The sequence below is a fragment of the Toxotes jaculatrix genome, chromosome 22 (genome assembly GCF_017976425.1).
Source record: "Toxotes jaculatrix isolate fToxJac2 chromosome 22, fToxJac2.pri, whole genome shotgun sequence".
NCBI classification, from domain to species: domain Eukaryota; kingdom Metazoa; phylum Chordata; class Actinopteri; family Toxotidae; genus Toxotes; species Toxotes jaculatrix.
The window spans coordinates 9,252,630-9,279,058 of NC_054415.1; the positions used below are offsets into that span (position 1 = coordinate 9,252,630).

At 40.0% G+C, this 26,429-nt stretch overlaps 2 protein-coding genes across 2 annotated transcripts in view; one reads left to right on the top strand and one right to left on the bottom strand.

Annotated features, from left to right (window-relative positions):
- The window catches only part of ccdc146 (coiled-coil domain containing 146), a 42,677-nt gene extending 22,427 nt beyond the window's left edge, over window positions 1–20,250 (bottom strand). The window contains exons 1-5 of the mRNA XM_041030229.1: window positions 20,119–20,250; window positions 18,942–19,126; window positions 4,275–4,357; window positions 3,020–3,235; window positions 447–504 (exon numbers count right to left, since the gene is read on the bottom strand). Of these exons, the coding sequence (XP_040886163.1) occupies window positions 447–504; window positions 3,020–3,235; window positions 4,275–4,357; window positions 18,942–19,126; window position 20,119 (543 nt within the window). The 5' untranslated portion in view covers window positions 20,120–20,250. The remainder of the gene's footprint in view (window positions 1–446; window positions 505–3,019; window positions 3,236–4,274; window positions 4,358–18,941; window positions 19,127–20,118) is intronic.
- Window positions 8,499–18,739, top strand: fgl2a (fibrinogen-like 2a). The gene is made up of 5 exons (XM_041030230.1): window positions 8,499–9,294; window positions 10,001–10,205; window positions 14,823–15,042; window positions 16,440–16,610; window positions 16,702–18,739. Exons 1-5 carry the CDS (start codon window positions 8,701–8,703, stop codon window positions 17,015–17,017), a joined length of 1,506 nt encoding a protein of 501 aa, XP_040886164.1. The 5' UTR covers window positions 8,499–8,700; the 3' UTR covers window positions 17,018–18,739.
- Window positions 20,251–26,429: the final 6,179 nt, after the last annotated feature.

Consider the following 26,429-nt stretch of genomic DNA (forward strand, 5'->3'; position numbering starts at 1 on the left):
TGTTCTTATTTCAACTGTAAATTTGTTCCTTTTAGTACAACATGAAGAGTATCCTGCATATTATAATACAGTACAGTGTGAGCATTATTACATTGCATTTAAACATTTATATAATTGTGCATGGTGTATGATTACCAGCCATTACTAAGTTGATTTGCCTGCTTCGACAAAAGTTAAAAACCTCTCTCCATCTGTAACAAGGATAAAAACGTATTCAATGTGTATGCCATCCTTGTGTCTGAATGGGAGAGTGGAATATAAAATGTTTCAGCTTCACACTGCTTTAAATGGCCCTAAAAAGAGCCAGTGGCAAGTCTTCATATGGAGGGATTAAGCCTGGATGGAGGCTTAAAGTAAAACTCATATTCATCCTCTCTGAAGACTGCTGTTGCAGGAGTAATCCACATCTCTGAAACTAGACCTGGATGGTGCAATGATGAACTTACAGCAGGTTTCCGCTGAATCTCATTCTCTTTCTCAAGATACTGCTTCTCTTCCCAGAGACTGTATAGAGGTGAGGTGAGGTGAGGTGAGGTGAGGTAAGGTAAGGTAAGGTAAGGTAAGGTAAGAGGAGGTGAGGGGATGAGGAGGGGAAAATGCGAAAAAGGAAACAAAATCAAAGACATGATATGTTTCAGTTCCTGGGTGAACAAAAAGAGAAATGGATTGAGAGGAACCTACATTAAAAATACACTGATCTGCAATATATACAGACTAACTTTCTCATACACAAGCACAAAGTAGCCAACACAGTTCATGTGCATATAGAACCATAATTTGTATGAATTTTTCATTTCCCTGTGGCATAAGGTTTTTGAGCAGTTGATTAGAGTTTCTATGAAATAATTCACTCTGTCACTGTGAAAAACCTTACAATAGCACACAGCGAAACGTGCAGCTGTAGACTAAGTAAATGATATTAATCTTCCTGACAAGTTGATATATTGGATATTAACTGATACATAGAGAAAAGTGCACGAATGCTAAAATATGTGAGTGGAAAAAGTGCTGAATTCCTGTGTATCTGTTTGGCTTAAGATAAAGGACGCAAAGATTTTAAAAAGGCATATTTGCATGGTGAGCATCTGCTTGTCATATGCAGACCGCTAGCCATGTGGACAAGAGAGGGAGACGGGAGAAAGAACGGAAAAAGAAAAAGAAGCCAGGAAGACGGGAAGAGATTAGGCTGGATGGAGAGGGTGAAAGAAAGGGCAGAAAGAAGAGAAGAAACTGTGATGACGAGAGGACAAGAGAGCTCACTACCAGTAGCCGTCACAAATAATATGCACACTCAGTATCTAATACTGTCTATTACTGCATCTTCAGAGAATGCTCTGTAAGTGTTTTCATTTAATATTTCAATTACCGCTGGGCATACAACTCTCTGCCTCCGTGTGCGCTCTGGACTAAAAATCACAGGATCCTACAGATCATATCTTTGCAGTACAGTGGTGAGTGTATGTGATGTGAGTGGTTTAATACTGCTCAGGCTATCCAGGGTCAAATGTAATGCAGGAGAGACAAGAGGAGAAATCTGCTTAAAAGGTGATTACACTGCTGAGCGAATAGTGAGTATTAGGAATTTGCTTATTTTTCTTTGTTCTTGTGACTTTGTAGGATTTATCTGTAAGCCGATTAACAGTTAAAACAAAATTATTAGTCAAAATAACTATTTTACAGACTTTCATTTGATTTGGAACTTTACAACTTCTCTTTAATTTCTTCATACTCAAACATTCTGGGAACCACCGGTGTATGTTACCATGTTGCTTAGCAATCTTCCAGTGAACTCCCTTTGGCCCTAGAAATGTTGAGTTTGTGCACAGAGAGGAGAGAGATACTCGAGTGAGTGCATTATTTTCCATTTCTGTGGGTGTGTTCGACCCTTTGGACACACTGGCAGTGGTGCTGAGTGAGTTGGGGGAAGGAAAAGAGAAACCTGCACCAGAATACAGGAAAATTGGCTGTGATGAGAAAAGAGACTCATGAGAACGAAAGGAAAGCATAAACAGCTACAGGACTGAGGTCAAAACACTAACCAGGACAGAGAGCTCAGCAAGTAAACACATTCACACGTGCACAGCAAACATAAAAATCCACTTGAAACTGGTATTTGTCTTATTAACTGTGTACATCAACTTTTACCCCATCCTTGTGTGTGTACACATGTCTTTCTATGGCTGTGTGGACAAACTTTAGTTTGAAACCATCATTGTGAGCACATTCTGGCCAGTCCTCACAACTTTAAAGGGCTGTTTAAGGATTAAGACTTGGTTTAAGTGTTCTGGTTAGAGTCAGAGTGAAGGTTTGCCGGTAGCTCACCTGATAGAGCATGGCCCAGGTTTTTAATCGAGTCTGGGCCCTTTGCTACTTGTCATTCCCTCTCTCCCAACTGCTTTTCCTGTCTCTACCAAATAAAGCAGAAATACTGAAAAAATTTAAAATAATTTAAAAAAAAGAATTAGAGTTTAGGCTGGGGTCAGGCATTTAGTTGTGCTGGTAAGGAGCTATGAAAGGCATTATGTCAGTGAGTGTCCTCACAACAATAGAAAGACCAATGTGTGTGCTTGAGTGTCTTGGACTCTCACCTTCACCTCCCTCTAAAATCAATAAAAACTTGCAAAAAAGCTGCCTCATGTAGCTCAGTGTCTGGTCCCTAGTTACTTAACTGTGACTCAGTCTTTGTGTGTGTATCTGTGTGTGCGTGCACATGTCCATGCATGCGTACGCTCTCCTACTGTACACAGCTTCTCTCTTTGCCACTCCAGTTTCACTTCTGTGTTCTGTCCTTACTCCCCCCTGTCTCTTGGATAACTGTCAGTGCCGCGTGTTTGCAAAACAGACAAAGCTACAGCCGAATTCGAGAGGAGTTTGTGTCAAGTTTGAATTAAATGTCCTCTTCATTTGATTTATTTGGCATCTGATTCGATATCTGACTGAAAATGAAACCTGTTGTACGAGTGATTGCAATAATAATGTGTGTGCTGTGTGTGTATGCATATATATACACACAGCTCACCACTTCAGTTGCCGTTGTGTCTTGTACTCTCTGTCCTCAGAAGCTTTCAGTTCATTGTATGCCTGGAGGAGCTGTTGCCTCAGTTCGTTGACCTCACTTTCAGGCTCCTCAGAGGTGCTCTGCTCCTCTGTTCTCTCCACCTCAGCCTGCAGCCTCTCCAGCTCAGCACGACACCTCTTTGCCTCTCCCAAATGCTGGATCTCAGATTCCTGGGTACTGTTAGACAGTAAACAGTGATTAAGTATGCAGTATACAAAATACTACATAGTAACCGATGGTTACATTTACATGTAATTCACTGCCTAAGTAAGGTCATGAAAATAAGTTGGATAACAAGTGGACTGCTGCTCAGTCCTTTCTTTTCAATTGAAAATTTAAATGCTATCTCAATTTTAGATCATTTTTTTCTACCTGCTTTCAAGTAATAGTGAGAATTAATTCTCTTGTCTTACCACTGCAATGCAGTATAGAGTTTTTCATGTTATATTTAACTCACAATCAATTTTCTTCTCTCAAGAAAACTCGTCAATAAATATAAGATAAAGCCATGAAAACTTTATTTTACACAGTATGTAACTACAAAAAAAATCTCAACAGCCTAACTTTTTTCCCCCACAAAACTTGTGGTACAATATGTGTGTAAACACTGCTGCTGATTTTCACGATAGACTTTGGAGTACTGAGCCAATTACATTTTATGTGCACATTAAGATTTTTCCCCTTGTTTTCACAAGAAATTGGGGTCTCAAAAGTTCATTTCACTCCTTATATTATGTGCCATGGTAGTAATTTGGAGAATCCTTGTTCAATTGAGGATTTAATAAATCTTAAAAAGAAGCATGCTTTGGGGCATGTCTTTGATAGCTATCTCAGCCTATTACGGTCAGTCGCAGTGGTTGTACCCTGCTCACGGTGCCTCAGCTACACGTTTGCTTCCACGTCTTTGCCAAAATTATTTGATTTTTGGCTCCACTAAGTGAGAGAGAAATAAATCTAATCCAGGTTTCAAAATGTCTCTTCAGAAGCCAGTGGCTAATGTCACAGATGCTATTTCCATGTATAAGAGTAGGACAACTACAGTAGCTCTGATAAGGAGTCAAAGTCTTTTTCAAGGACACTTCAGTTGGGTGCATTCTGGCCTGAACACAGGTCTGATGCATCTGCAGTTATTTCTCTACTGTGCTGTACTGCACCTTTGCAGTCAGATAGTGCTTCCAAACAAACAAACAAACGAATAAATAAAGGGGAAACATACCGCTTCAGTGTGTCATGCAGGAGCCTGTAGCTGGCTTTCAGTTTGGCTGCTTTGGTCTGGCCGATCTTGCCCAGTGACAACAGCTGAGGAACACAAAACAGAAATCTTACCAATAATATGAACATGGAAGGTAGTACCAATATAATAGATAATATGGTCTATATTGACCCTGAGTGTGTAATGAACATTTCCAAACATACATAGTTAGCACTGATGATTCAGCAGATGACTGGTGGCTGAGGTGTACAAATTTCCCCTGTGTCAATCATCCACATCTGAACCTTACAGCAGCTCTGAAATGTTTGGCATCATTCAGCTAAGTCGGCTACAAATTTTCCTGCTCAGGTGTGTGCCAGCTCAGCTTTCACTATCTCAGAGTCTTTGATCTGACCAAGAGCTGCCTGCATGAAAACTAAGATATTAACAGAATATCAGATTCTGTGGAAATCTCTTGTTGCTGTTTTTTTTTTCCAGATAGAATATGCAATAGGGCACTATTGCTTGGAACCAGATATGTTTCTGACCAGTAAGCAGTTTTGTGTAATATTGTTTAGTGATAAAATTAAATTCCAGAAGTTGAAAACTAAATCAATAGAGGCTCCAAAAGACTCTCGGATTTCATAATAGTCAAAACTTTTGACAAAAACTGCTTTGTTTTTGCTGTTATATGCTTAAATTTCAGTTACTGTAAAAAAGAAAAAAAAAAGAAAAAAGAAAAAGAAAAGAAAGCTCTTTCATATCTTTCTGGTCTCACCAGCATAAAGCCTGATCAACCACAACAAACAAAGTCTGTAAAAGGGATTTAACCCAAGTTGGGCTGAATAAACCTTCATCACAGTATCAGAACATCTTATCATGAACTGCATAAAAAGCACAAACCTCCAACTATCTGCAATCTCAAAGGGAGAGGAAAGATTATTGGAAAAAGCCCATATATATAATGAGAAGTAACAACAATTCATGAGATTAAAAAAAAAGATAGCAAAGGTACCATTAAAAAGTTGATAAAAGATAGATCACAGTTGTGAAACCTTGGCAAAAACCAACCAAAACAAAGAAAGAGATATCAGGTCAAAAGTTTTGCAAAAAGGGAAAATTATCTATAAGAGTTGTTGTGAAATTTCTCTCTGTGGTGAGGTAGTTCTTTCTGTGTGTGTGTAACAGTGATAGAAACAGAGGACAGGTGTTGTTCCCCTCTTATCTTCAGAGCCAGGTTGGTAGAGTGAGGAGTAATGAGGGATAGCCTTGTCTGTATCAAAGAGCTGCAGGACTGAGGATATCTCAGGTCAGACTGTTGCAGGTAATCTAACAGCAATGAACACAGACACACACACACACACACACACACACACACACACACACACACACACACACACACACACACACACACACACACACACACACACACACACACACACACACAAATGCTTTATTTATATACACACACACAGACTGATATCCCCCCGACTTCAAACATTAGGGATAGCCGATTATGTTTTTAGATTCATTCCATTATATTGTTTATCTGGCTACTGTCAAAGGCACTCATGAGTGCAAGACCACGTTCCAAGGGCTAGAGGATAGAGATACAAATGTTGTGAGTGATGAAGATTAGGGCTCCTGTTAATATGATTTATTCTCATGTTTTTCCAGTCACCTTGCATTAGCAGTCACCCAAGGCAACATCACTACAAGAAAAACACCTGACTAGTATTACATGATCCGTTAAAACATTTGAAGAAGTCAGATCTCTCACCCCTACATCTTGAAATGTTCAGCAAGTCATCTGGTCTTGATCTCTTTAACAGTGACTTAAGTCATGTAATCTAATATTGTCTTAAAAAAAAACAGCAAATTACAGGAACATGTGTAATCATAGCACTGACACAAAAATAGCAATTTAAAACAGAATTTGAGGTTAAATCACATTTTAAGCAGTCAGTTTTTATGTTGTTGTTGTTTTCAGCAGCACACATGGCACACCAGTGATGCGACAGACATCCTAGCCATACACTGGGCATTTATTTATCTGAGAGAAGCAGCCTGAAGCGGTTTCAGGCAGCCTCTCTGGATTGTGGTGCCAGGAATTATCTTTAGCAGTATAGAGTATTGGAGGCTTTTGCAGGGTGGCTGCATGAGGCTCACATGTGGCAGAGCATCTTTGAAGTGAGATAAAGACAATCACTGGAAGATATTTATGCAGACACATGGACCCGCATACCTGTCTGTTTACTCCATCACCCATCCGCACACACACATGCACAACTTGGCAAGCAAGCATGTGATCTGAAGAACTTCCAGTAATATGAGTGTGTGGCGGAGCAGGTATGTGAAGTGTGTAACAAAAAGAAGCTGTGGGCTTTAATACTCTGCACCCTCAGGGAGAAAAATAATCACCATCACCACGAGGCACAGCACTGCATTCCACTTTGTGGTGGAGAGAACCATCTTTCTCTGTGTGTATCTCTACCTTCATGTCCTCATTTTGACTGTTTGATTTGGGGTTGAGCCTACAGCCAGATTGAATCACTTTGTTAGAAGTTTTAGTGCTGTAATATTTTCCTTTCTGGAGCGTTCCTCCATCAGGGCTGAGAGTCACTTCTGGAAATGAAATCAATTACTGAAACTGTGTCACTTCTGTAGAAATATGATGTGCACAAGACAGCTCACGCCTCAAGGAAAAAAAAAAAAAAAGCAATTACACGACCCGTGGTTATGAATCGCATAATGCACTGAAACAATAGCCATGGCCCACAAACACATAGTCAGTGCCAAGTTAATGAAACTACAAGAAGTTTATAACAAGACTCCAAGTAGGGTAACATCCAGACTGAAAGAGTCGCTGGGTGAAGTGACGCTAGATCTGACAACTCTGCAGAATATTTTGTTTTAATAACTTTCATTGCTTAATCATTTCTATAAGATGCTCCATGAATTATCCTACAGTATGAATAATGTTTGTGGGAGAGAATGAGTGCAATTTTAGTTATGTCAATCTAAAAACCACCAGAAATGACCACATCACCACATCACTGTTATGTACAAAAACAAGTGCGTTGTTTATTGTTAATTAATAAAAACTTCATTATGTGTTCGCTTCATTTAATAGCTAAACAAATAACGTAAAGCAGTTCATAAATCCATCACTGGTGACATCACAGCATGTTTGTGCAAAACTGTTTAGGAATTTCCATAGTTTGCTCATGCTAGAGATGAAAACAGGCCGTTTAAACTTCCCTGACACAACACAGGAAAGCACTGTCAGGAAAAGCTCCAGGCTGACACACGTATCTCCATCGATATTCAACAAAACAGGACACTGCAGCTTAAAAAAAAAAAAAAAAAAAAAAAATACTATATAGGAGACCATTAAATATAGGCTGTGATGTGTGCTACATTTTCTTAATGAAGCACTACTTAGCCATCAGAGCATATCTTATTTAAATTGGATTGGCTTTATTCATTTTAATGTAGTGTGAAGTGTGCACTCTGCAGGTGTATTTTCTCAGAAAATTTGAATCAGATCAGGACACGGTCTCAGCAAGAACTCGGTATTCAGGGAAAACTGATTCATAAATCTCTGATGAATCTCATGCTTAATCTGAAACATCCTGAGCAAGCCTTACAAATCCAGGAAAAACAAGTTGTTTGTGGTAACTGAAACAAACTTTCTATTGTTTCCGCTAGCAACATTACTTGTGCCCACCTGACCTTAATTTGGACATGAAGGGTGACTGGTTGGGGTGAGCCAGTGTTTTCAGTAAGGCTTTGGAATATGAAGGGGATCAAGATGAGGTCTTTAAATTTGTGGAATAATCTGAAATCATAAAGACAACGTTACAACTAACGTTAGGTGAGCGGATGGTTCCTGTGCACTGAGTTGTTTCACTCTTCAGGGAAATGAGCTGACTTCAGAGTGAGGCAGGACGGCCCCATTCACTGACTGCAGGCAAAGGATCCACCGTTTTTCTCTTCACCTCCCTCTCTGCCTCTTTCTCTCCCTCTCTCTCCTTCCTTGCCCCTCTTTCTGCCCCCCGTCCCATAATCTGTCTGCATCTCTGTGGTTTTTCACTGTGCTGCTGATATGGTGTTTTGCATTACGCAATAATGCTGCCCCTCCCATCCTCTGTAACTCAGCACTCTCCCTCTCTCTCCCTCCCTCCCTCCCTCACTCGTCCTGATATTAATGACACAGCTATCTGAGGCAGCGGCAGTTCCCCTGCACTCTCTCCCTCCTGCAGGCAGCACTCATACACACTCTTAAACCAATAGGATACTGGACACACATTCACATACTCCTATACTTACAATCTACAGCTGCACGCACTCTACTGCACTCACACTCGCACAGTTCATATCAGAGGCAGTTGCTGACACTTTCACTTTACACAGACTTATTTCTCTTTCACAAATCTCACGCAGAAAAATGAGGACAATTGCGCTTTGCGTTTATGCCAGTCTTTTGCTTACAGCCACCCTGGTGCCGCGCACCAGCCGGGCAGCGGACTTCCCCATCAACTCACACCAGAGATGGGATGCTAGAGGATCTTATACTTCGGAATCTGAATCTAGTACCCCCTCCTCCTGCCCCATGAAACTTAGACCCTCGGGTCAATGTGGGAGCTCTGGGACCGGGGCAGAGGAGGGGGAGGACTGCCCATACCAGCTCACCTTACCTCCCCTCACCATCCAGCTGCCCAAGCAGTTCAGGCTGCTGGAGAAGACAATGAAGGAGCTGCAGAGCCTGAAGGAGGTTGTGAACAAGCTGAGGAGCGGGTGCCAGGAGTGCCGTGGGGCACGAGACAGTGGAGCTTTAGGACATCAGCAAGCTGACCAAGGACAGAGGGATGCTGGGGAAGAAGTGAGACTGGACCTGACAGGACAAGTGCAAGCAGGGTCTAGCCAAGTGGAAAGGGGAGATGGGATGGTCCCTGGAACTACTGTGGACACTACTGGACTAGGACAAGGTTCTGTTTTTGGGAAAATTACACCAAGCCCAAGCACTATGCTGGAGATGCAGGTAAGAGACAGTTCAGTCTCACTAAGAGGGAAAAAAAACCCCACTTTTATTTAAATTTAGAAATGCACTTCTGGTTCAGTGCAGCAATACTTTGTTAGCTGTCATATGGAAAAAAAAAAATGTCCTTATCAGCACACATTCTGTAAACATAATTTAAAGGTCTGCACAAATTATGCAATAGTGGAACAGCACCCGTTCTTTTTTTTTTTTTTTTTAATTTCCATCAAAACCATGTAAACACCCTGAAAGCCAGTATCATTTTGAGCCTTGGGAACATTTTAGTGACACTGACCTAAACAAACTAAAATGTGTTTTATAAGTAATCCAAGTACAAAGTCACCTACATATGGCCAGTCAAATGTACCCAGCTGGAATGTAAACTGACCAAATGTTAAAAGACCTGCAAAGTCCTACCTGGCATCAATCCACCAGGGAAAATTCCTGGTACTGTAAACAGGGTGGGGAAATCAGCCTTAGACACCAGCCAAATGGCAGTAAATTTTGCTCTGTCTGGTAAGCTTGTTGACTCTCACAGCCACTTTGGCAGACTGCCAACCATCACGCAGATTCATTTCTATTCTAAAACCCAAATTGGCTGGTAAAACAATGAAGGAGAGTGGTGACTTCAGTAATCCACCTGCTTTGTATTCGGTGCACAGAAATAATTTCCTCCCCTCCCTCCCTCCCCTGCTCTGGCTCTTCCCAGGTGAAGCTGAATAGGATGTCAGCCAGCCTGCGCAACGCCAGGAGCCAGATCTCGGCTCTGCAGGGTCGTATGGAGGGGCTCAACCTGCTCAACATGGACAACGTGCAGGCAATGGTGGACAGACGGGTGGAGAACATCACTGGAGTGGTGAACAAGCTCAGTTCCACCTGCACCAGCCAGTGTCCAGTACAGAATGCCCCTCAGTGTAAGCCTGCTTTTAATAAGATTAGTTTAGTGGAATTCTTTATTTTGTTTTTTAAATGCTCCAGATCTTTTCTCACATTATTTTTTCTATTCTGTTTTACCTTGTCCTTTGAAAGCCCCCTCCATCTTCTCTGCTATTTACTATATATGTATTCTCTTATGACTGAAAATCCCTCGCCTTGCATTTTCTATTGTGTTATATTCTATTCTGTTCTATTGTTGCGATTTCAAAGATGTCTCTCCTCTCTTCCTCTCATGCATTTTTTTATAACCTCTCTGAGCATGATCAAGATGCCTGTTCTCTATTCTTTTCTATTCCCACAAATTCACCACAGATGTTGTTATGGTAATGAAAATTCGGCACACACCAAACACATCCAGTGGTTTTGGGTTGCTGTGAGGTGAATTTTCTGGCGTGGGATCTATCCAGTCATGCCTAAGAGGACATGGCAACTTGTAATGACTACACACAACCCAACTCTGGGTGGTCACCTTCACCCAGTGAGGCCCGTCTTTTGGGGAAATGGGAAATGAAATCTTCCAGGCTTGACAATGACCTTCTCGATAACACTAAATGGTTTGTTGCAACATGCCTTCTCCATTACCAATAAGAATAACATTATGTATTTTGAGGAGATTTGTATACTCATGAGAAAAGGAATTTTCCATCCCTTTTTAAGGGTACCATGCTTACAAAAGCTTCCCATGTAGAGCCTGTCCACTCACTGTAGCCATAGCAAAAATTAACACAGCAAAATAGCTTAAGGCTGAGGTCACACTGTAGATGAGTGAAGCAATATGACAACTGGGGTCAAAGTAAGAATTCAAATTACCTCTTATATAACTAATTCAAGTGCCCTGACATTCCACTTCTACTCTCCATATGCAGAAACTCACAAAAGGGGAGAGGGAGAAAAGAGAGAGACAGACAGATACTTGGCGCCTATAGAGGTACATACTATGAGCATTTAAAAACTAAGCTTACAAGGGAATGTAATCTCATAATGGAGACTGTGAGGAAACCTATCAGCTGGGGTTGCAAACTAGTTAAGCACAATTATAAGCAGACATTCCACTTCACATTGATGTAAAAGCCTATTTGGATGAGGGTGCAGCTGAAATGCAGACCACTTTTCAGAATGAAAATGAATAATATCCTGATACTGCACAAGTGAATGTGACACTATATTGGGGCTTTTATGCGGAAAACAGATGTGAGCTTATTTCTAAGTAGATTAGCTGGGACAGTGGTGTGAAGGGAATTCTAGCTTTCTCACTTCTGTGTTTTTTCTCCCCTAAACTTGCCTCTGTCTCCTTCAAAGTCTCCTTCAGTTCCTCATACATTTATCCTTAGCACATCGGTACTTCTCTCCATTTCGTTTCTTTTCTCCCCTGTTGCGTGCTATTTTTCATTTATCTTTTCTTGTCCTAACTTTCCCTGTCTCCTGCTCTCTTTAATCCCCTTTCCCGGTGCCTTTCCTCTTCCTCTCCCCCTACCCCTCTCTCTTGCTCTTGAGGTCATGCTCTTGAGTGCTCGTTCCGGCAGAAAACAACTACCTCTCATTATCTCTTGCCAACAACACAAAAAGTAATGTAGGCAGCTTTCCCAACATTAGTCACGGATGCCACACACGGTCAGTAACACTTGTCTTTGTACATCAATCTGTTATGTTAAGCTCAAGAACTGGCAAATTATTCTGCTGCGAGTTAGGAAATCATGTCTGATAGTGCCTGAAGTGAATCCAAAAAGAAGTAGACATGAGACAGCTGTTGTTGCCATGGAAATAAACCAAAGTCTAATGGTAAGACCTCTGTAGTTTCACAACATGGGTATAAACAATACTGTAATTGTTGTTTTCCTCAAGTGATTATTCTTAATCAAAAACATTAAAAAGAGAAATCTTTTTCCTTGTATAGTGATTCTAATTCAGTTTCATTTTAGCACACAATGAATTCTCTTAATTCTTCATCTTTAAAAACTAATACCAGATGCTGAATAAATATGTCCCCCTACTTGCCATTTATAGTACAAAGTGAAAAAGGCCTTGAGTGAGAAATTTTGTTTTCCGGTTGTTTATCACAATGTCAAAAGTGCTTAGTGAAGCAATTCATGGCTAAATGGTTCCCCCGTCTCCTTAATAAACTATCCAGCTGCCAAACTGTCGCTAAAATCATTAAATAACTGTTAAATACAGATTTGCACAAACCAAATTTAAATTCTGTTTTCATCCAAAGCAAGACAGGCAAGAGGACATAACACTTTTAGGAGATGTTACAAGACAGATGTGTGTTTATATCTAGCTCTAGGAGCTGTGGTGATGGATCATTGGCAAGCAAATGTTAACTACTCACACATGAGCAGGGATTTAGAAACCAGCCACACAAGTACAGCTCATTAAGCTACAGTTCAAACAGCATTGACACTCAGTGGGTTTGGAAAAGGCATCTAAGGATACAAATACATTTTTCTAATTTTTCATCCCTTTGACCAAAGTATTTTGTTCCAAGCTAAAAACTACAAAGGCTGATGAAGAGCATGTAGCTATTAAAACACCAGCATATAATAATATATTTTAGGCCAGTATGAGATTGCAATTTTACCATTAAGCACAACTAATAATTTCTCAAGATGCTTTTATCATTCACAGCTCACAGTGCTGTAAGCATTTATTTCACTGTCTTTGCCAATGCCAATCCCTGCTGCAAGAACTAATCTTCACTTTCACTCCTGCAAGACGTATTGGGGCCTTGAGGTGAATGGACAGCTATTCATGTTACTGTTCAGCTACATTAACTCAATTGTGTACAAAGAGAATGGTTGCCTAGTCTGCTACATTGTCAGGAACTGCTTTTATCTGCAATGTGGTATCTCAACTTCCTAAAGGAAGGGTGTTGCTTTTTGATAATATTTTCATCTTCAAAACTAACAGCATTATTCCGTTTAAGCTGTTTTTGTGGGCGAAATAATATACTATTAGTTTGGATACACATTTCCTTCCATTACAGGTGCTAATCTTACATGAGGGCTACTTCCCTGATAACACTATTGTCCTCCTTTCATGCCAATCATCTGTTTGTCTAGAGTCAGACAAGCAGTGTGGTATTCAAGCAGTGACCTGCTCAAGACGTCATCTATAAAAGCATGCCAGTCAATCTCTCATTGAAATGATTAGCTTTTAAGAGCAGGCCAACACTTATGGTGTTATGGAAGTTAATAAGCAAGGAGGAAGGCAAAGCCATCGGCTAGCCACTTCGACTAAGCCACCTCAAAAGTCAGACGACCAATCAGTTAACAGTCATTTGGGCATCAGTAAGTGTCTGATATTAGAGTTATTTAGGTCAGGCGCAGTGCCAGAGGTGGCAAGATGAGGTGGCTCTTGTCTGTCTAGGGACACTGGCAGTCCGGTCAGACAGATGGGGACAAATGAGGAGAGAGAGATGTGCAGTGGAGAAACTACACTTAGACACTTAAAGTGAAGGAGACACTGAAAGAATTTACAGGTCAGTACTTGCCAAGTACAGACAGAGCTGTTAACGTGACAAGGATACATTTCAACCTCACACTCGACTCCCAGACTGCTTTCCATATGGAGTGATCTACCATCTGCATCCATTTTGCACCTTAAGTGTTTTGTGTAATGTGACAGCAAAATGCAGTAGATGGTTATAGAGTCAAAGCAACCGAACACTTGAACGGTTTGAACACAAACACTATTCGGTCAAGAAACCTGATGTTTGGCCCTATGTACTCTGTACGCCCCCCCACCCCATCTCCTTTACGCTATCATAATCTACTAAACCACTAAACAGATTTAACAGTATGAAAAAACCGTATCAGCAATGGAGAGTGTCAAACAAACTCAGGAGAGGTCCACATGCTGCCTGCCCAGTGTCAGGATGATTTAGGCCCCCAGGTGCTGAATGTGCAGGGAGGGGGTACGCCCTCTAATCCAGTTTTACACTTTCCCACGTTTTGACAAGTCTGTTCCTTTCAGTTCCCAAATGCTAACTGACAGGGGCTTTTGGACATTGGTTTCGGGTTGGGTCAGTGCCCTGCAGTGCAGCACGGGGGACAGGAGCAAGAGGTAGAGGAATAAGTGGGAAGGTATAAAGAGGAACGATGGAAGAGATCCCAGAAAGCAGCGGAGGTTGTAAGAAATGAGCCTGTGGTGCAGCACAAGTAAGGGTCACTGACTTCTATCCTCTGAGAGTGGACTTTGTCCTTTCACTCGCTTTCTTTCATGTTGGAGTCCTCTGAGTCTTGATATGATTTTCAGATATGGGACACTGTGCTGAGAAACAAAAGAATAGACTGCGATGTACTGAAATGATTACTGATAGGCAGTGTTGCGTTATACAAATATTTAATGCTTCATGACCTCAAATTTAGTTTGATTCATACAAGGAAATGTTTTGTCAAGTCATTGGGAACAGTAGCAAAAGAGATCCCTTTTCCTTTCTTCAGTCTTTCCCAGCCTCAGGGACTGTTTCTATCACAGTCTCTTGGTTAGGCAGAGAAAAATGCCAAAGCAAAGTGAAAAGATTATTGAATGTTATCCTGTAACATCCCCCTAAAACTATCCTCTCTTCTTTTCTCTTTCTCCCTGTTCCCCAACAGTCATCTTAGCCCCTCGGGACTGTTCAGACTACAATGTGCTGGAGACGAGGAAGAACGGGGTTTATCGTGTGACCCCTGATCCCCGCAATGGGACATTTGAGGTCTTCTGTGACATGGAGTCCTTTGGAGGTGGCTGGACTGTGATACAGCAAAGACTCAATGGGTCTGTCAGCTTCAACCGCACCTGGGTCGAGTATAAGAAAGGCTTCGGCAACCTCAGGTAACCTCCAAGGTTAAAATGTTAAAAATGTTATAGGTTTTTACTTATGTCTAGCACAGGAGACAATATCTATTAGAACCAATACCTGTGGTCAAGTCAATTTTATTTATAGAACCCGAAATCAAAGAACATTTTCCACTAAGGCCTTCAAAATTAGACACCCTCTATCTTTAGACCCTTGATTCAGACTAGGAATTACAATTTTGGCAATTCTGTAAAATCTCTTTAAAATTGTATTTTTATGGTGGATATAATGTTTAATAATATACTATAAAGTTTGGGGGATTTGTGGATTGACAAATCACAAGTTCTCTGCCATCGGTACATAGGGTACATAGGATAAGAGGCTCAGATAGCACATGGGTAAAAGAGGGTGGAAAGTAATTGTGACAAAATCATAGACTTTCTTGCATTGTGCTACCCCATACAAAAAGCAGCTGATGTTGTGTGGCACAATGACAGTGAAACAAAAGAAAACCCCAGGAAGTTCAACAAAAAGCCCTTAAAACTTAAAATAAGAGAGGAAAATAAAATGGACAGCGCATGGCTTCACAGCAAACTGCCAAACCTTAGCAAATGCAAGTGACTGGCCTGATAACTCCTCCTAGCTGGAACCTACCATCTCCTCAGGTAATCATGGGGCTGTGCTAAACAAACCCAAAGCTTTCAAAGAATACAGAATAATGAACAAACCATAAATTCAAGATTTCTATGTAACATCTGACAACTAAAACTTATTTCTAGGCAGCCATGTACACCCATGAGTGCACCAAGTTTAACAGAAACTAATTTGCTACAGAACAGTTCTACCCCTTCTCCCACAAATTGAGAGCACCCAGTCACTCTCTCTTCAGAGGGCCTAATGAGGCACACCTGTTCTCACTATCACTGTTTGTTCACCACCTGTTCTCACTATCACTGATTGATTATCATGTGCAAAGCAAAAAAGAAACTTATATCACCACAGCAGAATTGATCTCATTTAACAGATCATAAACCTGTAGACTGAAATTAATGATTTAAAAAGTTAAAATTTGAAAATAGGTGTAAGTGAAAATGCATGGAAGCATCTACTATAACCTGGTTCAAAATTCAGCTCATTCTCTCTCTTCTAGTCTCTGCTTCTGTAGGAATGAGTTTTATATGGGAAATAAACATGGTTACCTCCCCTGCAGATCTAGTATTACCTCCCACTGAAAGAATAATGTCTCCTATTAGTCTTCTTTTACTATCACACTTCTCACCTCTTGCATCTCCCCTGTGGCGATAGGTACATTCAGTCTGAGTAACTGTATCCACCTTCCAATCAAGTGTACAGGCTTATGAGCTTGTTTATAACCAATCCCTCTTTTCTTCTGTTCAATCCCCTCCTTCCTCTACCGCCTACTCTCCTGCAGAGGTGAGTTCTGGCTGGGCAATGACCATATCCACTTACTGACAAAAGCCAAAGACATGATCCTGCGCATCGAGCTGGAGGATTTTGAGGGTGTCCGGGAATATGCAAAGTACGATGAGTTCTACGTGGCCAACGAGTTTCTACGCTACCGGCTGTCTGTCAGTGGATACAGGTACAGTATTAGATTCTGTGCATGCATGTATTTGTGATCAAATATTTTTTGAGGAGGACAACAGCTAACATATAATGTTGTGTCATTGTAGTGGGACTGCTGGGAACGCCATCAGTTTCAATAAGCACTTCAACCATGACCAGAAGTTCTTCTCCACGCCTGACCGCGACAATGACATGTACCCCTCCGGAAACTGCGGCGCCTACTACAGCTCCGGCTGGTGGTTTGATGCCTGCATGTCCGCCAACCTCAACGGGAAGTACTACCACAAGAGGTACAAAGGAGTCAGGAACGGGATCTTCTGGGGCACATGGCACAACATGTCGACAGAGTACTACCCTACCAACTACAGGCAGGCCTTCAAAACTGTCAAGATGATGATGCGGCCCAAGAACTATGCTCCTTAAAAGGACAGGTAAAATATTCATGAGTAGAGTCAGATGGACAAACACAAACAAAGACAAAGAAAATGGAAGAACAAGTAGACTCAGAATCTCATACACATGAACATAGTCATGCATTTGCACACATTTACACATGCATACGTGTACACTGAAAAAGACTACAAGCCCTATAGCCCTATAGAAGTTTGAATGCAGTAATAACAAAATAATTGTGAAAAAAATTTAACTGTGCTATTACTTTTTTCTACTATAGTGAGTGCGGGCTTCAAAATGTTGGATTAAAATAATAATAATAAAGGACAATGGACTATGAACGATGATGGAGTAATAAAAAAATTCACACATGCAGTATAAAGGACAGCCGCCTACAGGGGCCATAATATTATACAGAGGGTTACCATGAGAGATTTTTCACTTTTTCTCTGACATTTCTCTACTTTCTGTCCTGCTGCCTCCCACTATAAACCCAGCCAGGACACAGCACACAGTAGTAGTAAAAACTAATGAGCTATCATTTTTCTCTACTCCAAATGGTTTCATAATTAACAGCAGCCACTCAAGTGAGGTATATGAGAGCTGATGATACAGTTTTGAGTGTCAAACTGTTATAAAAAAAAAAAAAAAAAAAACCCCACAGGCAATCACACACAGTACTCTTTAGGCAGCACTAGCTTCTGTGTCGTTTATTTATTTACACTGAGACACTTTTCTAATGTATTATCATTCAATAGAATATAAAACATCCCAGTATAAATATTTAGCCTGTGATAAATTTCTACTGGGTCTTCCCCAAGCACATTCTGCATAATGGATGCTTTAGTAAATTCTACTTGACAGCAGCCACAGAGCAGGACACTGCTGCAGGATAAAGCTGCCCAAATTGTTGCACCCAGACTGAACTACTGCGCATCTCTTAATGCCATATGCCAGTTTTCATCTGTTAAAAGAAAAAAAAAGTCCTCCCTGATTCACCACTTGTACAATACTGCTGCCTAATGTTAGAAAACTGTATAGCATTGTTTAATCCATTTTATATACACTGTGAATGGGAAGGATGGGGAAAGAAATGTTTCACTTTAAGGACGTGTACAGTATTTATTTTATTTTGTGAGGTTATGGTAGCTTTTATATAATACATAGGTCACACAATACAAAGTCTCATGGTTGTTGACATTTGAGCAGTGGTAAAGACTGTGCGTTATTGTAACCATTCATAGTAAATATGTGTGTATTTGGAGCTTTGTGTGTGTGTATAATATTGATCTTTTCTATCATTCATATTCAACTGTCATGCCAAAAGATATGCACTTTTTATATCAAAAAATGAATAAAGTCCTAACTCCATGGCTGTGTACATTGCAGTGTTTGGCAGTTTTAAATCATATTGAAGCCTACATTCAAAGTCTCTTCTGTATTTGAAATGCTGAATCAATGAATGTATACAAAAATGTATACAAGTTTAGCATGAGTATCTACAAAAAGAAATTCTGAGGTGTCTGACGTCTAGAATCTAGAGCTATTTGACGCCTGTGAAAATGGAGGGATGAGGTGCTGCATGCCCATTATAAATGGGTTAATGAAGTGTTGATTCAATAAAGCAACTCAATAAAAGAATGAGTTCATATTAACTTCACAGAGGATAAATGATCCAACTGTGGGCCTTTGACTTTAATGTCTGTTTACTGTATGTGAAGATCAAGTTAATAAAAAAGTTTTGTTCTCGTCCAAGCGATGACCTTAGTAGTATTCACTTCTGTTTAAACATTTTAATTTTTATGGTAAACATTGTAGCTACACTAACACTGGTTGTTCGTAAATAGACGAATTAGATCCCTGGTACACTATGAAACTACCCTATGAAACCTTCAAAATGCCATTACTGCAAAATATGATGATTTAACAACTGAACAACATTTATGGGTCTTACCTCATCTAGGCACTGGAAAGCAGGACTAGCAGAAATATCAGTACTGGCAGAGGGCTGCTCTTCTGGGAGCGAAGCATCAGGTGCAAGGGCCAATAGAGGGGGGTCCTCCTCTGCTCTCTCCTCCTCCTCCTCCTCCACTTTTCCTCTACTGGGAGGCCTGCCAGCCTGCTGCTCACATAGACTCACTAAGGACCCACCAATTTATTGATAGGTACACACAGACAGGCACATAATTGGAAGAAGGGATACAGCAAAGGTAGTAAGAGCAATGCACTTATGAAACAGGATGCATGGTGGAAATATACAACACAAACATCAACAAGCTATGTGGGATGGATTTCTTAAGATATACATACTCTCTCTGTAATTTCCCCAGAGGTGTGTGACTCCAAAAATGTAATTCAGTGAAAAGGTCACAGGGTAATTTGCTGTGAATAATATTACACAACTGCCTGAAGCACTTGTCACCACATTTTGCTCAAGAAACAAATCAGTTCTAAAGGTTTGTGGTTTAAGTTTGAAGGCCAGACGTCCAATACTTCCATTAGCAAGGGCACACTGGTACTATAGAGTACTGGTAGAGTTTTAACATTTACAGCTGACTTTGTGGATTTGTAGTCTTTTTTCTTTAAAACTAATAACGAGTAAATAATGTTAATAATAACAATTTCACTGAGCAAAGGCAAAGAACAGAGGTAGAATCATTTAAATATATAAACATAGCGCTTTTATGCTGAAGGAGTCAAGTCGGAAGTCTTTGGCTGGCGGAAATCAAAATCAAGATATATTTTGGTTTTGTGTCCATATAAACCAATTTCTTTAGGGCATTTTAAAAATTAAAGGGAAAAAAGAATGTTCTTTTGAAAAATTAGTTATTGCGACGGTTATTGTAAGATATTCGACGGTGAAAATGAAGCGATTGAGCTTTAATGATTACACACGTAAAATAAGGATGTAGTTCCTCAGGCGTATTCTTGGCAAAACAAACACCCTATTTTTAGTACAAAAGTTCTCTACATGAATGTGGTGTGTGCTAAAACCACGAAAACATTACGCTTTGCCAACTTCAAACCTATAAAAAAAAGCTAAGGAGTTAGCTACAAGTAAGGTGAGTTAGCTTTATATCTATGTTGATGTTTGCTAAACAAAGAAACAAACATGTCTGCAAAACTCTTACTTTTGAGTGTCTTCAGTTTTCTTCAAGACTCCGTCCCTTTGTCCCATTAAACTACAAGGCCATACACCGTGAACAGTTTAATTACAGCCCATGTAAGTAAAACCCAATCACAGGTTTCTCTCTCCGGTTAGTTGAATGGTGAGTGTTGTGGTAACTACGGCAACAACGCAGGACGTCCCCAATAACGTTAGGTGAAATCTCTTATCACATCACTTCACATTGGTGGTTTATATGTAAGCTATATTTATCATTTGCTCCTTAAAGTTGCAAGTGGATTATATTAAAATGTGAAAAAGATTTAAAAAAGTCTACTCATTCAATCCATAATGTAATCTTACACTTGCAGTGATTGCCCAGCAGATGGCGGTAAATAGTAATTTAATGTTGATTCCAGCCACGCAATGAACACATGTCATGCATTGGCCACTAGGAGCAGCCTCAAAGGCCAGCTGGCTGAACTCAATGAATGACTGAGCAATGAAAGCACTGAAATGAAACTGGATTCAGCTGACCTGAATCCAAGGTGAAAGCGATGGTGATGATGCAATGCCGCTTTTCTCTTCCTGCTAGCTTCTTTTCCACAGTGCACTCCACTCTGGGAGGGCTGGCAAGGCCTATTACTCATCACCTGCAACAGCTGCAGGGATGTGTTATCTCAGCAGTGTAATGTGTGTGCATACCAACGTGTGTGTGCCTACAATTTGTATGAAAGGGACAGAGATCCTCTTAGGTTGTTCCATCAAAGTAAATTAGTAAAGGTGGACATTGACATAACTCCTAAAAAAAATGCAGGGTGCACCATGCAAGAAGCACCTTTAACCCCCTCTCCTTCATGGTATGGCCAGCCTTGAGTCAATGTCAGTGATGAATTGTGGGAGACAGTTTTAGCCTGTGTTTTCCTCCTAGGTATGTTCCTGATTTACCTTGGGTTTACTGGCTGTCACACAAATAACCCTCCTCTTCAAAGGCTCTTTTCAGTGTTACTTAACTCTAGTCTACAAAAATTCACAAAACCATATTGTAAAGGTATGTGAGTTTACTATGCTGTTAAGACGAGAGGCGTGTAAATTCATACTCAAAAGCTTTGACAACACACATCAGACAAAGACAACACAGCACATTCCTTTGCAATTTGGTTGATTGGCAGAGGAGATATAGTATGTCTGCTCACAAAGTCAACAGCTGAAATGGCTGAATGATTTTTCCAGTAACTGTAGTTAAAAAAGTTTAGCTTGACCTTCATTACAGACTAAGAAATTTGTGAAACCAGGGAGACGACATCAGCCTTCACTCACAACATAATAATGGTAAACTTCTGAGATCCAAATTTCTTGCTGTTTTTCCATCATTAGCCATTATGAATGAAAGAGGGGGGAGATGAAGGGGAATGTAAGAACTAATTTGACTTCTTAAACTGGCTCTCTAATTAAACCTGTTAATGATGTAGACCTAATTTTACCAGCCCTTGTTAAATTTGAAGTAATCACCCAGCATTTTGATATTATTGTTTTTGGCCAGGTTTCCAAATTAACCCTGAATCCTCTCCAACACTCTGGATTTGCTAACTTCTGAATCATGTGTTTATTTTCTGGTGAAAATATGCCCCTGATATGCCCCTAGTATTTCCATTTTTGGCTAAATAAAACATAAGCCCCAGTTTTATAGCTATTTCGGGAGCCCAGCTCAGACTTACAAAAGTATGTGGGAATAATAGAAGGATGCTGAAAGTTAAAATTAAGTGCTTCAGGTTACTATTTCTTGCTGAGTCTTCCTTTGAGAAAATGCACTGACTGTACCTTTCAATAGTCCCCATATGTTACTTTACTCTTTCATCTCAGTCATACTGGTAAACTCTTATGACTATGTGTTATAAGTTTCTCATTTTCACCATGTCTTCCCGTCAATCCAACCACAATTGCTGGTTTTTGTGATTCACGAGTTGGATTTTTTTATTTTTTTTGCCACAGTTCACAGTAACTGCTGTGAAGTTTAACAATCTATAACAGATGCTGATGATCCCTGTTGGATAACCAGGACAGCAGGGCTGAAATTAGACTATATGTACAGTCAATGGGCATGTGGATGTCAGTGGTCAAAATCAAATTATTGAGATTTATGTTTTTTATTTTACCCTGACTATGAACTGATTTATAGATCTTATAGATATATATCCAGAGCAACCACAGGTTTCACATTGTGTGTCTGTGTGTGTGTGTGTATGTGCATGTCCTGCGCATACACACAGTTTGGTTGCTCACTTGCCCCAGCATAAACCAGACCTTTGGAAAAAGTTACAGTGCTCCCAGGGTGCAGTGTCCAGATCTCAGTTTTACTGCTGTATTGTAGTCACAACAAACGCAACTTGGGGTTTGGGGGTAATTTTACAACCCCCCTTCACCTCCAGGTTCCAATCTTTCATGTGTGGTTGGGTGTTGGGAGACCGTTTTAAATGTGCTAATTAACACACAAACATACACAGACACACACTCACAATGAGCAGTGTTATTTTTCCATACACGTAATCTGCTGTTAGAATTTCTCTCGTCAAAGACTTTGTCCTTCAGACAAACCGTCTGGAGACAGTTTATAAACAGATGTTTAAAGTCTCTTAAAACCTTGAAGCAAGCCTTTATGGATGCTCAAATGAATCATCTGTGCACTTCTATAATAAAATGTGTGTCTTTGAAAGATCTTTACCTTATATTCAAAGATAGAATGGGCTGTGACAACAGATGAAACAACATGACATGTTATGATTACTGTTAATTTCACTAGAGGGATGGAAACATGAAGCTTTATCAGACTCCTCATTGTTGGGCCAGATTTCATTCTGCTGAGTTTTCATTCTGTATAAATATTATCAGAGTTTAGTGGACTACCTAAAACATAAATCACTGAGAAACTGAGAAGTGCTTTTGGCAAACTGTGAGTCTGATGTCATTGTTCAGAGCCTCTGCAGGATCTCTGTGGAGAATCCATGGCATTGTTCCACAGTGTGTCAACGGGCATACTGGAGACCCCCTAAGGACTCTTATTCTGGAAAGCAACTGTAAGACCCCCACCAGCTTGAACTCCTCTGACTCACCACTGTACATGGTTCTCTTAGACAAAAAACAAGAATCATATGCAGTGGACAGCCGTGTCTGTGTTTTCAGTATCCAAGTCTCCAAGAAATGACAACTAAAGCCATGTGTGTGAGCCCGTAACAGCTGTGCACATTTTTTTGTAAAGATATCTTGACTCAGTTGGAATAAATGCAGATCTTTGAAAAGTGTCTAACCCATCAAAAACTTGAACAAAAGTTGTCTGCATTCAATATATTTGGCAGTGATAAATGTTTCAGGCATTGGGATCCAAAGTCACAGAATCTTGTGGATGGGCCACAAGCTTGAACCCAGTGAATAAGATAAATAAAATCATATAGGTTGTGACATTTGTTTCTTTGGCATCAAGAACTATCAAAATATCCTAAAAATGTGAGTCAGTCATGCTTATAACTTGTTAGATTTTTTGTAACTTTTTTATTTTTTTTTAGATGAGTTAAGGATGAGTTTAAGAATATTCCTCTTCAGAAATATGAAAACACCTGGTGTAAATATGGTGTGTGTGTGTGTTTTTGTAAAAATACATTTTCAGGGTCAAATTCTTCGTCTGACGTTAGATATTTGAAACCTTTGATTGTTGAGGTTTGCCGGCGTGGGCCTCTGGAGTGAAGTAATGTTTTCATACCTTCCCTCATTCAGGAAGTCTATGAGTGAGGGTATGAGACAAATCTAAATATATTAATTATATGGTGATTTTTATGCTGTTCTTGCAGTCTATAGTGGTATCCTATAAGAAATGTGACTTTAACATACAATGTGGGTCAAAAAGTACGTAAATATTGATAAAACTGTATTAAAGAACTTGTTTATGAACTAAGTGAACACTGTGGTATCAGTTTTAAGTGTATTTGTCCTAATGTGGAGACCTGACCATTTAAGAGGCCTCTTCTCTTCTTCATTACTTTGATGTGGTCTCTGTTGTTATTTTACAGAGCTGCAGCCTGATCCCCACAAGGCCTCATGCACTTCTGAGGGAGGTACATGTGGTGCTGCTCATATAATAAGTCACTAATGATCTGTGGCTAGCCTTTGCACCAGGCTGATGTCCAATAAAATGAAACAAATTGCCAACTGCCACATGGATATGTATATAGGTATAACCTGAAAGGAAGTGGATGCTTACTTCAGCTTTTTCAGCTGCAATTAGGTTTTATTATGCACTTTTAGCCCGAGGGCCACTTTACTGATGCACTTTACAGTTGTAGATTGTTCCTATTATCTTTACAGTGTGTTTTAAACATCAGCAATTTTGTGTTTTGGATTTCTATTGTGTCTCCAAAATGGATGCTTCTGCTGCCAAACAAATTTCTCTCTCTGAGATAATTAAGTTTATCCTGACTTTTGACACTTGAAACAATGACTGTGTTTGTACTCAGTTTATATAAATGTTAATGCCTGGGAAAAAAATTAAATGGGGAAAAAGATCTTTAAAGAGATAATTACAAATAATTTGGGGAGGGAAAAAAAAATGCCAGCCTAACTGTAAGTGCTAAATGAAAGACTGAATCAACTTGAGTTAATGATTTTCACCTGAAACGCCTAGTCTGATTATAGTTTGCTGGAACCTACTGAATCACTGTCTTTGTTCACATGCATGATTCTGGATTGTAACCAGTAAAACAAAGTAGAACCATGAGTGGCAAAGAAAGTGGATTTCATCCCAAAAGTCTTTATGGCAGATAATACTGCAGCAAACAGAGAGAATAACAGAGAGACAGACTGTTTGTAGATTAAGATACATTTGTTAATCCTTGCTTGTGTCATAGCGAGTAAATTGATTACAGGTGTGTGACCCTCCATGACCTCTGAAGTGGAATTTATCCAAGGACACCCTGCAAATGTCCAGGGGGATTAGGGCGAAATTACCACCACCTTCCTGTTTCCACTGAGGAAAGGAGAGATAGTCCTGTATCTATTTTACTGCTTTCCACAAAACTGCATAGATTTCATGGTCAGGGATTGCTGGAAATTAGAGCACCACAAACAGGTCACACAGGTCACACTTATGGAGAGAGTCTCAATGTTGAATCCAAATAAACTGACTGGGTCAGGTCGTCTTTTCTGTCACAGGTGATGAGTCAGTTTGACTTGACTCTCACGGAGACAGACTCAAATTACATAAACATCTTTTAGTCTGGTTTTTAGACTTTGCCAGAGTTAAATCAAGGTGACCCTGTTGCCAGAGAAGATTTACTTCCCTTGCATTGTGGTGCAAACCTTGTACATTTACTAAGTACTGTACTGTGTTTCCATTTCTTTTCTGCTACATTTCAGTTGCAAATATTGCGATCTTTTCTCTACAACAGTTGTTTGACATTTATACTTTTCGGATTATATAAAAACATAAAGTTTTTTGAATAATATGTCCTGTCAAATATTGAAACCAGTTGTCCCAAGGCCTTTGGCTTAACAAAAACATATCCAGTGCACCACTGATTGATCCAAAGCCAATGACTACAGAAAAGTCCCAAAATTAATACTAATTTCTTAGATTTTTCTTCTTTCCATTAAAAATTTCTCAACCCTTCAAATTTATCTCTGTACTTGTACCACTTAAGTAGAGGATCTGAATACTTCCACCTCTGCATGTAAGTCTCTGCCTTTTCATATCTTTACCTGCAATACAACAGAGGAAATAAAAGACAATACAATGGAAAGAAGAAAGTTATTGGAAAGTGCCGTGCATGTTTCATCACGTCAGGAGAGATTTAATCACCTACGAAACATCTGTAGCTGACCCCTCCTCGAGGGTATTAACCTCTTTTATGGGTAACACTGGAATGTCTGCGGAGAGGAGAAAGAAGGAAACACAGAAATAAATAAAGAAACTAAATTAATAAAGAAAAATGTATAAATGTGAATATAAATGTAAATAGAAGGAAAGAAACAAAGAAAAGAAAGAAAAAGAAAAAAGAAGAGAATGTCCTATGATGTGTGTCTGTATAGTGTAATCTGATTTCTGTGAGCGCTGCACATGGCCCGTTGAGAAGGATGGAAACAATTAGCTTCATCTGTTCTCCAGATCTAGAGGATAGCCTCTCATTTACATACATGTTCGCTTTGTGAGTATGTGAGTCTGTGTGTGTGTGTTTGTGTCTGTGTGTTTCTGTGTCTCCCCACAGATCCAGGGAGGGCTCCTCCAGAGCCGCCTGGCTTCCTTCCCTTTCATCCACAGACAGCCACATCCTTGCAAACGCTGCCCTCTCT

Excerpts from the sequence above, each read along its gene's own strand:
- fgl2a (XM_041030230.1), top strand. The coding sequence starts at position 8,701 with ATGAGGACAATTGCGCTTTGCGTTTATGCCAGTCTTTTGCTTACAGCC. Across the intron at positions 9,295-10,000 it reads GCACTATGCTGGAGATGCAG|GTGAAGCTGAATAGGATGTC; the intron begins GTAAGAGACAGT and ends GGCTCTTCCCAG. Across the intron at positions 10,206-14,822 it reads AGTACAGAATGCCCCTCAGT|TCATCTTAGCCCCTCGGGAC; the intron begins GTAAGCCTGCTT and ends GTTCCCCAACAG.